At 35.0% G+C, this 11,797-nt stretch overlaps 1 protein-coding gene across 3 annotated transcripts in view; it reads left to right on the top strand.

The window, feature by feature from the left end:
• Positions 1–2,610: 2,610 nt before the first annotated feature.
• The window catches only part of LOC148604460 (uncharacterized), a 58,122-nt gene continuing 48,935 nt past the window's right edge, over positions 2,611–11,797 (top strand). Inside the window, exons 1-4 of one of the 3 annotated variants that reach the window (XM_088549970.1) lie at positions 2,611–2,776; positions 3,330–3,509; positions 6,302–6,469; positions 11,427–11,729. In XM_088549970.1, coding sequence (XP_088406096.1) covers positions 2,638–2,776; positions 3,330–3,509; positions 6,302–6,469; positions 11,427–11,729 — 790 coding nt within the window. In that variant the 5' untranslated portion in view covers positions 2,611–2,637. Of the gene's footprint in view, positions 2,808–3,329; positions 3,510–6,301; positions 6,470–11,423; positions 11,730–11,797 lie in introns of all 3 variants that reach the window. The other 2 variants (XM_088549969.1, XM_088549972.1) reach the window with 2 other exon arrangements.

The following is an 11,797-nucleotide window of genomic DNA, read 5'->3' as shown; positions in this document are numbered from 1 at the left end:
GTTCATACAGAAACATACTTATCCCGTATCACTCTGAACGAAAACAAAACAAAAACAAACAAAAAAAAACAAAACAAAACAATTAAACAAATCAAAACAAAATAAAAAACGCCGATTCAAATAAACTAAAATTGACATCTATGTTGAAAACAAATTGTGTACTCTTAATCTTAACACATTTTTAGTACGGTTATCATTTCATGACATCGAAGATGAGAACTTTCCCTAGACGGTGGCACAGTAATTTTTCCAGAAATGGTGTAAGTCTGTGATCTGGTGACATTGTTACGCTATTTGTAATGGTCACCCTATTTGGCTATTTGGTCATGTTTTAAGAAACTGGGTGTTATTTCAAAACTAGATGTTTCTAGGATTGTATGTGATAATAGAGCTGTCGGTGTTTAAGGGACTTACAAGTGCATGGCTAGTGTTTGCTTCATCAGACTTTAAATTGTTGAAATCATATTCTAAGACTTCGATGTTAATGTGACAGTTTGGAGAATTTGTGAAATATTTTAGCTAGACGAGCGATACAGAATTCTGACTTGAAAATTTAGAACTGGAAAATGTCAACTGGTAGTTTGTAGTTCAGTTATGTAGGATGTAGGAGATTTTTGTGTTCAGTCGGCTTTTAACCGACAACGAACCTGAATAATCTTACGCTAACTAGTAACTTTTTTTTTCTTTTTATGTTATCCTTATTATTGCAATTTGAAGATCGATATAAATTGATTCAGTGTATGAGTACTTTGATTACTTTTCGCAGACAGTGTATTTTGAAGAAATTTAGCATTTCAATGGAAATAAATAATAAAATATATCAATCAGAACTCTTTCTCGTTACACAAAAGAAAAAAAACATCGGAGGCATTGATGCAATCATGCAGTTTTCAAGTAACAGGTTTTATTCCCGACGTTGTATCTAGGTAAAACCTTCTTGTTTGCTCCTAACCCAAAATATTTGATTTTTTTATTATGTTTTTTTTACAGATTTCTATAAATACAGCAAGGATTTAAAAAATTACAAACTTGTAGGCTCTACTTTAAAAAAAAAATCTTAATTGTCCTCTACCAGGGATTATAGAACATAGAATATATTTTATTGCCAATTAAGGACCCACAATGGGCTACACGAGTATAGTATTCATAACTATAATACTTCCCTGCCTATACCAAAGTAGTTTTCGGCTCCCTTTCTGAGTATCTACATGCTGCATGTTATAATAGGGTGGCGGTTCCATGGGGGTTCTGGGAGTTGAACCATTTTTTTTATTTTGTTAATTTCGTGCATTTTAACAAAAAATACAACCTAGCTTTCATAATCTCTAGATCCACCACTGATGATGCAAGCAATAGTTCAGTCAAATAACGAAAATTAAGTAGATAATGGCAAACAGGAAACCAAGATTCTAGCGGAAATCAAAAGAATGTAATCCAGGGACAAAGACCAGACATGGAAAACAGACACACGTAACAAAGAACATAAACAAAACAATACATACAAAGTAACAAAAGTAAATGAGCAAGGGACTCCACTAAAAACTGGGAGCATGGGCGAGGTGCACCAGCAGGATAAGCGTCCTCTCCTTTTCTAGAAACACCCGCCGAGTTACTCATAAAAATGTCTAGACCAGGGTAGACGAAAGAGGAAAGGAAAACTATGATTGAACGAATCAATTTTCATGGTGCAGATGGACACGCCGTAACGATCGATCCACGAGTTTTATGGTGACGACCTGTTTAACTGCAAACTGTTTACCTTAACGATTAGAAGGGGAGTTGTATATAATCATTAGAAAGGCCCAGTTTCATAAAAAAAAAATCAAAATGAGATTTTCCTCATCGTTGAGTTTTTCCTAAAATTTTAAATTTCATGCAAGCTGATCATTAGTTGAAATTTTAGTGGAGGAAAGGCTTGAGGAAATCCTCAATATGAGATTTTTTTAAACCCAGGCATGACGGTCCGGTATGGTTTTATGAAACTTGCAAGACAATTACACGCATACATTTTTGGAACGATACTGGTCAGAAATGACAGAAGGAGCAAAAAGAACGCCAAACAATGTAAACGCTACTGCAATGTAAAAACATATTCATCAGGAATGCTCGTCTTACACAGATTGTACTGTTTCTTTAAACTAACATACTGTTGCCGAAACGAACAAAACAAAACAAAGACAAAGACAAAACATCGGGAAGCTTATAGGTAAATTTTACATTTTACTATAGGTTTTACATTGCATATGAAGAACGAGATATATTTGAGAAGTATTACGGGAAGGCTCCAACCTTATTGAGAAATCATTATGCTTTTATTGACTAACAAGTTAAATATGTCATAGGCAAATATGGATTTTAACCAGGCCAATATGACGTTTTGGACGGCTAAATCCCGTATTGGCGCACTTTTGTATTTTGTATTGTATTGGCAGTTTTGGTCACATTTAGGCTAATATTCGAACGTTAGTCAATAATGATATTCATTCCTCGTCGTATAGGAATTGAATTGACCACATATAATTTACATAAGAGCAGAAAACAGTATACATGTACATGTAATATGAATTACTTCATTAGTATCTTATAATCGGATTAGTCATTACAGGAAAATTTATAGTACAGAAAATAATTTTATGAATGGCACTTGAACGGCGGAAACGGTATATAAATACACTACTACAATCTATATGTTACATCGTTAAAATGGTGAACACGTATGAAAAATTGGCGATGTTTATGCTCGTGACAATTTTAAGACGGATAAGTTCACAGCCAGGTATGTTGGTGACAATCGTGTACAGCCATGTGTAAGTACAGATAGGCAAATCGATGCGTTTCTTTGAACAACCCTATGCTACTACTCACAGAAGCTAAAAAAGAAAATTTAAAGTCCCTACGGTTTACTTGCGATATAGTTCTAGGGTCCACTTTAGTCGTCTTGTCAATGGCTCAACACAACACAGAATTAAGCCAATGATGACAAAGATATCGTTTTCGTGGGCCATTATAGTGGAACGAAATTAAAAAAAACACATTTACTGTATATATTCACCATTAAAAAACAAAATACCAACAACATCTAGATAGTACAGGCTGGCCGTATGGGCGAAGCGGGGCGTCACGAAGCGGCGCGTCACGAAGCGGCGTCCTATATATATGTGCAGGGTTCTGGAACACGACGTATGTAATTCGAAAGTGTTTGAGGGAACTTTTAATTAAAGCAGGCGCAAAGTAGGTGTTTTAAGTTGTACTAGTCTATAGTAGAATGCATGCATCATTATTTTAACTCAGTAAGAGTAACAATAGTTAGCTTCATTTTCTCATTTCAGATGGCCTAGAACAACCATGTACATCACCTACTGCTCCGATCAACGGCCATGTAAGTGTTTATGGAGACAACCTATTGGTGGAATACTTCTGTGACGAGAGCTATCACATGCATGGAGAGGGGTTCGGAGCTTGTCTTCTGTCTGAGGGAAAATGGACAATAGACCCACCATGGTGTTTAGGTAAATCAAAGCACAGTGTGACAGAACTAAATCCGACTTAACAGGCAATTTTATCGAATATGACATTTGTTTGACATGTTAAAAACAATTAATGTATGAACTAAAGGAATAATTATTGCAAAGTAGCTAGAGCAATACAACAAGTAATAAAAATTACAATTTAAAGACAAATAAAACAAAACGTATAGTTCGATTATCACTGAGCTCTTCGCAAAGAAAATACGATAAGGTATGGTGAGCCAATGCGACAGTCATCCACCAAAAGCCAAGCTTTACAGGTCACCAGAGGGTCTTCAATGAGGGCAAAACCCACACCATAAAGAAAGCTGTAAAAGGCCCCAAAATAAATGAAGTAAAACTGTTCATAAAAGACGAAAATCTATCTCATCTACAGAAAAAAGGTAAAACGAATAACATTTAACATAAAAAAAACAACGACGACCACTCGACTACAGCTCCCTGACTTGGGACAGGCACATAAAGTATGTGGCGGGGTTAAACATGTTTGTGTGCGCCCCAATCCTCCCCTAAGCCTTGTTTATCTTAGTTGCATTGCTAGTATACATGAAAATAAATGTTGGTGTAATCACATGCATTACAGAAGAGATGCCTATTTTTATATTAGCTTCAACATACGTGACCACCTTTCTTTGAATGGTAAATGTTCAGATCATTTTGTAACTCGGAATGCTCAATTTTAATCTATAAGATATTTTCACAAAACGTCCATTGTAAGTAGTAATTAAATACAAAAAGTATAGACAAAACTATTTTGTACCGTCTTTTCAGAAATAACAACTATGTATAATGATTTTGGGTCCGGATTTTACCTGAGTATTCAGGGGCGTGTCCAGGATATTTGAAAGGGGGGGCGTAGAATAAAATATTTCGCCGAGCGAAGCGAGGCGAAAAAATTTTTGGACCTTTTTTGGCTTAAAAACATAAAATAATAGAGAATTGCACTAATGTAACGGTTCCTGACTTGGAGCATGTATATTTTATAGTTAAAGTGTCAGGGTGTGACATTTTTTATGCCGAGTTTTCTCCATTAATTGTCTATGGTATATTAAAATGATTGGATGGATCTTAACAGCAGTAGACCAATAACGAGAAATTCCAAACTCAAGGGTATAAGGAGTAACTTAACATTTCAATACCTAGGCCAGGATTTTATGAACGAGAGGCGTGATTAAGGTTGAGGGTCCATGGGGAAAATCAGGAGCTCCTGAATTTCAACAATTTAGCATCAAATTATGAAGTAATCCCTCTATTTTTGATTAAGTTCGGGTTTCGTTGAACGACACACATGATACAAGACAAATAAACACTGAAGAATAAAGTTCTTTCGTTCTGAGTATTGCTTTAATGTGGAAATATACATATTTCTAGTATACATGTACCTTGACGCAAAACCTAAAATGAACACAGAAAAATACTGACGGACTCTCATTTTCAATTACTAGAGTGGATTCATAAGAACCATTTTACGTGGATTTCTCATGGCGTAATCGTCAATAATTTTATCAAAATCAAGTTTAATGTCTCTGTGAATATACAAAAGAAGCAGAGCATTTAGGCGATCCTCCTTCATGGTGCTTCTCAAATCATTCTTGATCAACTTAAGGGATGAGTTAGTGTCACACAAAACAACCAAAATTCATGTATTATAGGTTACAGACCACCAATTCAACCAATGAGCATTTGGAACGTACGCAAAAATAGTCCTACGCAGAAATTACCCCTGTTCCTCATAGTGCTGTGAAAAAAGTTCTCATCTTATTTAAAAAATTGAAACAGTTTCTGAAAGGAAAAACATTTCTGTACATTTTATAGGTGCATTTTGCTTCTTGTGATGTGAAGCCTAATCTCCATAATGATTTTTAAATATACCCCTATCTTGTGAAAACACTTGGATTTCCCATGCTATTTATAGACCCTTCACTTCCGGTGACCAGTACTGCACTGCAAGTCTGCTAACCCCACATGCCATTCTGAGGATTGTGAGCTGACATATGTAGAATCATGCTGATATATAGTCCTCTGCAGGTTAAAGTTAAGGTAAAGTCCAGAGAAGCCATTGAATATTGTGAAATTAGCATAGAAGCCTATGGGAAGTGGAATTAGTGGTTTTTAGCCTATACTGATTTACTTACCGTTTTGGTTGTTTAAAAAAGGTGTCCAAGACACCTTGATACGATTTTAAGGTCTTTTGACGTTTTGTTTTTGACATCGACATCTTTGCGAATTCTTTATCACATCAACAACAATGGATACTAATCGCAGAGTCGAACACGCCGGACTCCGAGAAACGAAATTTTACGGTTGATGATGACCCATCAAATTGGGGAATCAGTATAAAAAGAAATCAGAGTATGTGTTTAATTAATGAATATGATAAATTGCCATCATTCAATACAATACTAGCAGATTATAACGATAGTTTTTTTTTTTTTTTTTTTTTTTTAAAGGGGGGGCGTACGCCCATTACGCCCTTACCTGGACCCGCCCCTGGTATTGGGATTTCTAATAGAAGCATACAGGGTTGAAAGATCACAGGTTTTAATGCTATTGTATTCAGATAATAATCTTGAATTTAGGGTTTCCAGAAGATCTTTTGATTTTGGTACCACTACGGGAGTAACTATAGGGTTCCATAAAAATGTAATTTAAGGTATAGAAACAAAACACAGATATTGAAATAATAAACGACCCAACAAACAAAATAAATAAAAAAACAAAAGCAAAGCAAAGCAAAAATGAAACATAAACCATTCAGTTTATTTTGATTTCAGCCTATAACTGCCCAACACCAGAAGCACCGTCGCGTGGGTTTGTTAAAATGGAAAGAAACAATTCCATAGCCAAATTTTATTGTATGAGAGGTCACTATCTTATGGGTCGTAGTGACACGTTGTATTGTCTTGGAAACAGGTGGAGTGGATACATTCCCTTGTGTGTTGGTATGTATAAGTTAATTTTAAAATAATTCCATGTAAAATTCTTTTATAAGCAACTAAAGTTAAAGTTGATATCTGCTTTCAACTTGTTTGGTAATATATACATAGTGGTATCATACCACATAGTAGACTCAACATGTGTTCACTTTGCTGTTATTATTTTGTTAAAAATTCGTGTTTTTTTCATATCGTTTTTTTTTGTATGGTTTTCGATATCACTTTTTGTGATGCATTTTAGTGCCAGCGTCAGTATTCACAGTTCAAATAGTTTCTTCTCTTGATTTTTAATCCATGTTAAATTAGAGCCTGACAAATCATACCCTATTAAATAAGTAAGTAAAGGTATCATGCTTTGTTATCATGTTTGACAAAATCATTCCTAAAAAGACCATATATTGATGAATGCTATAAGTTCAAAAGAGTACCTAAGGCACTATAAAATGTTGGGAATGCCTCCAAAGTGTTTTTAGAACCTCTGGAAACAAAATTGGGCACGGATCCCCCATACGGCCAGCCTCTACTATGCCCAATTATTCCACCTGGTCTGAGGGGGCATAGGCCCAGTATATATTTGCTGAAAAAGAACATGAAATGATTTTAAACCATGGCTATCCATAATTTTTATCATCACCGTTAATATCAGGAGACCATGTTTATTATATTAACTCATTATCGTTGTTCAAAATCAAAGAGTAATCAAAGGAACCAAGGTTATAGCGGTAATCAAAAGAATGTAATCCAGGGACAAAGACCAGACATGGAAAACGGACATACACAACAAAGAACATAAAGTAACTAAAATCATACATACAAAGTAACACAAGTAAATGAGCAACTCGGACTCCACTAAAAACTGGGAGCATGGACCAGGTGCACCGGTAGGATAAGCGTCCTCTTCTTTTCTAGAAACACCCGCCGAGTTGCTTATAAAAAGTCAAGTCCGGGGTAGACAAACGCGGTAGACAAACAAAGCAAGTATTAAAATAAAGAGAAAATGGCCGCCCAGAACGATCTTTTGTCACCAACGTTCAACTTAAACACCTAGTTTCCTTTAAGATGGAATCTGAGCAACTGGTAAAAATGGTTGTTAGATGGCAGCCATTTTGAAAATGGCCGTCTAAAAAAATAATTTTGATACTGGCTGTCAACTCAGAGTATCATATTTATCTTATGGGTAGCACTCATTTTCATTATTCTTCTATTGTTGAGGAAAAATAGCAAAAAAGCATTTTGACCCCTATGTTTTATTTTTAGTAACGACGGCCATATTTTTTTACTGATGAAAAAATCTAAACGATCAGTTTATGAAGGAAACCCTAACAAAATTATGCCAATTTTTATTAATGTTTTTTTTGTTTCAGAGGGTTGTAGACACTAAAACGACAAATATCTGTTTCAAGGGCCATAAATCCTCACAGGCAACAAATCATTTTGAAAATTTCGGCGAAAGTCCGTCTTCTGATGGCGAACAATATCGCTAAATTGAACGGTTTTTGAGTTATTTGCAAAAAAAACTGTATTTCAACCCCGTTGTTCTATTTTTAGTAACAGCGGCCATGTTTTTTATCAATCAAAAATCCAAACGGTCATTTTGTGCAGGATACACAAACAGTAATACCAAATTTCATTCAATTGTTTACAGTAGATTCTGAGGAGAAGCTTTTTGAAAGTACTAACATCAAAAACAGTAAAAAAAAAACATAAAAAAGGGCAATGACTCCAACATGGATTAACAGATTTTCACCAATATTTGACAACAGATAGATCTCATCATACTGAACACATTTACCCAATATCCGAATTTGGTTTAACCTAACGGTTTTGGACATATATGCAAAAATCTGCTGTATGACCCCTATGATCTATGAAAAATCCAAACGGTCATTTTGTTCAGGATATCCTAAAAATAGTAATACCAACTTACATTGAACTCTGTATAGTAGTTTCTAAAGGGAATATTTTTGAAAGTTATAACATTAAAAACAGCACAGCAAAAAAACATAAACAAGAGGCTCCCAGGAGCCCGAATCGCTTACCTGGTTAAATTTTGTCTTTCAAGGGCAATAATTTTATCAAGGAGTTGTCCAAAAATTTTGACTCAAGAAGACATCGGTTGTACTTATCATAAGGATCATTTCAGCAATTGAAATATTCTTTCTCTCTCTTATAGTTTTCAAGATATTGGTTGAAAACTGTGATGAAAAAAATACTAGAGACCCTAGAGAGCCCGAATCCCTCACCTGGTCAAAAACAGTCTTTATAGCTTTCTAAAGTTGGACTCTTGACCTTACCGTACTATTGTCACAAGAATCATTTAATCGATACAAAGCGTCTTAGTGATCCACCCGGTTTTCATATTATAAAGTAAATCTCTTTAATTGTCATTTTTTTTCTCTTCAAGGGCAATAACTCCAACATTGGGCAACAGATCTTTATGAAAATTTCAGTATAGGTCGGTCTCAACATGCCGATCAATTTCCCCCTAACAAAATTAGGCTAAACGCTTTGGTTTTAAAGTTATTTCAACAAGTCGTCAATTTAGTAGTGGTGGCCTTGTTTTCGACAGGTAAAAAATTAAGGATATCCTAACAAACATTCATGCAATATTTGGCGACAATCCATCCTACAAGTTGTCTAAGAGGAGATTTAAATAAAAATCCATTTCAGAACCCATAACTCATTCATTTGTCAACGGATGCTTTTGAAAATTTCGGCATTCACGTACATGTAGGTAATCCCATCATGCTGAACAATTTTAATCCCTTCCAGATTTGAGCTAAACCCAACCATTTTTTAGTTATTTGCATAATTCTGAAAATTGACCCCTATGGTCTATTTTTAGAAACGGTGGTCATGTTTTTCACAAGATCAAAAAATTCACACGCATAGATTGCTAAACTTATTCTACATAATATTCATGCAAAGTTTTGTTTTAATCCATCCAGAAGTTCAGAGGAGATGATTTTAAAAGTTGGAAATGTAAAATTCGGGGAAAAAATCCATTTCATAGCCCATAACTCATTCATTTGTCAACAGATCTCCCAGAAAATGTCGGCATAGGTCCATCCCGTCATGCTGAACAATTTGACCCCTACCAGAGTTTAGCTTAACCAAACTGTTTTTGAGTCATTTGCATAATTCTACAATTTGACCTCTATGGTCTATTTTAGTAATGGTGGCCATGTTTTTGCCAGATCAAAAATCCACACACAAGGATTGTTTAAAATACCCTGAGGAACATTCATGCAAACTTTGGTTACGGACACATAGTGATGGCATTAATTCACATTGCATTTAGGCCAGGTGAGGAAAAAAAGGGGTAATTACATGGGTCAACAGATTTTCAATAAAATTACATCACAGATATATCTCATCATGGTGAACACATTTACCCTTTGTCAGAAATTGGTTAAACCTAATGGTTTTGGAGATATATGAAAAAAACTGCTGTCTGACCCCTATGTTCTATTTTAGTAATAGCGGTCATGTTTTTTACCGATCATAAATCCAAACGGTGATTTTGTGTAGGATATCCTGAAAAAAAACCAGTTATATCAACCTTCATTTAATTCTGTAAAATAGTTTCTGAGGAAAAGAATTTTGAAAGTAGTAACATCAAAAACAGCAAAAAATATCCAAAAAGGGCAATAACAATAATGGTCGATAGATTTTCACAAAAATTACATCACAAATAGATCTCATCATGGCCAACAGAATTTGGTTAAACCTAACGGTTTTGGAGATATATAAAAAAAATCTGCTGTATGACCCCTATGTTCTATTTTAAGTAAAGGTTGCCATTTTTTTTTGAAAGATCAAAAATCCAAACGGTCATTTTGAGCAGGATACTCTATGGAACAATCATATTAAATTTCATCCAAATCCATTAGTAGTTTCAGAGGAGAATGTTTGAAGAATTGTTAAAGACGACGACCGACAACGACGACGGACGCCAAGCGATAGCAATAACTCACATGGCATACGTTCAGATGAGCCAAAAATGTCGTCGTCGTCGACGTTAATAATTTTTCAAAACTCTTCTCCTCTGACACTACTTCACCAATTGGAACCAAACTTGGTATGAATGTTCCCTGGGGTATTTTGCATAGAACTACTGTGGGGAGTTTTGATCTGTCGAAAAACATGGCCGCCGTTATTAAAAATAAAACATAGGGGTCAAAGAGTAGTTTCGCATATATCTCCACAACCGTTAAGCTAAATTCTGACTAGGTAAAAGTCTTTAGTATGATGAGATCTGTCTGTGGTCAAATTTTCTTTTTAATCCATTAAGCCATGTTGCAGTTATTGCCCTTTTTCGACGTTGTTTGCTATTTTTAATGTTATTTCCATCAAAATCTTCTCTGACATTGCTTGACCAATTAGAATCAAACTTGGTCTGAATATTTCCTTTTTTTTTTACAGTTTTCAGCCAATATCATGAAAACTATGATAGAGAGAAAGAAACTTTCAATTGCTGAAATGATCCATATGATAAGTCCTACCAAAGTCTTCTTGCGTCCAAATTGTTGGACAATATCGTTAAATTATTTCCCTTGAAAGCAAAATTTAACTAGGTGAGCGTTTCAGGCTCCTTGGAGCCTCTTGTTTAATGTTTGTTGTAAATGAATCCGAATGTAAAAGGTTACTAAGATTACTATTATTAAAGTATCATTTCAAGCTATGGCGCAAATGTACTATAAGCTTTTTTGGCACAAAAGAAATGCGCAATTGTACACAATTTAGGTACAACATATTCATTGTGTAGAAGCTGTCACTTCACTTCGTAGCTATGAAAATGAGCACGTATCAATAAAAACACATGCATATTGTGTCGGTTTTTCTCTTTTTTATTTGTTTTGAAGTAATCGTTGAACTAGGTCAACATGCAAAATTTTCCATTAAAATATATTTCTTTTTTTTCATATATCATTTCCTTATTATATAATATTTTTTGCAGCAGCTTCAGTAAGCAGAAGTTCTAAAGGTAAAATAGTTATGAGAAACGACACCGAGCCCTCGCTGGACTTCGAAAGCGCTTTGCGGAGCAGTGACGACACATGTTCATATCGCGTCATTTCGCCACCTGCTGTCAGCAATGCCACAACTCGAAACAGTTACTTGTTCAACGAAGCCCGCCGTCTCTGGTCACTGATAGTGAACTATACTTGTGATAACGGATTTGAATTGGTCAGTGAAGACCATAGGTATATGTTCTGTAGAAGTTACAGATGGTGGGCGCCTATTACACCTAAGTGCAGGAAAGGTGACAGTTTTACAAATACTTTTTTCTATATATTACTAATGCATTCCTCTAGAAATTTAGTAACAATC

Source organism: Perna viridis, chromosome 10 (assembly GCF_037379345.1).
Source record: "Perna viridis isolate PV_CMFRI_1.1 ecotype Kerala chromosome 10, ASM3737934v1, whole genome shotgun sequence".
Lineage (NCBI taxonomy): Eukaryota > Metazoa > Mollusca > Bivalvia > Mytilida > Mytilidae > Perna > Perna viridis.
Note: the sequence above shows the minus strand (reverse complement) of the source record. Positions and strands in the feature narration are given on the sequence as shown.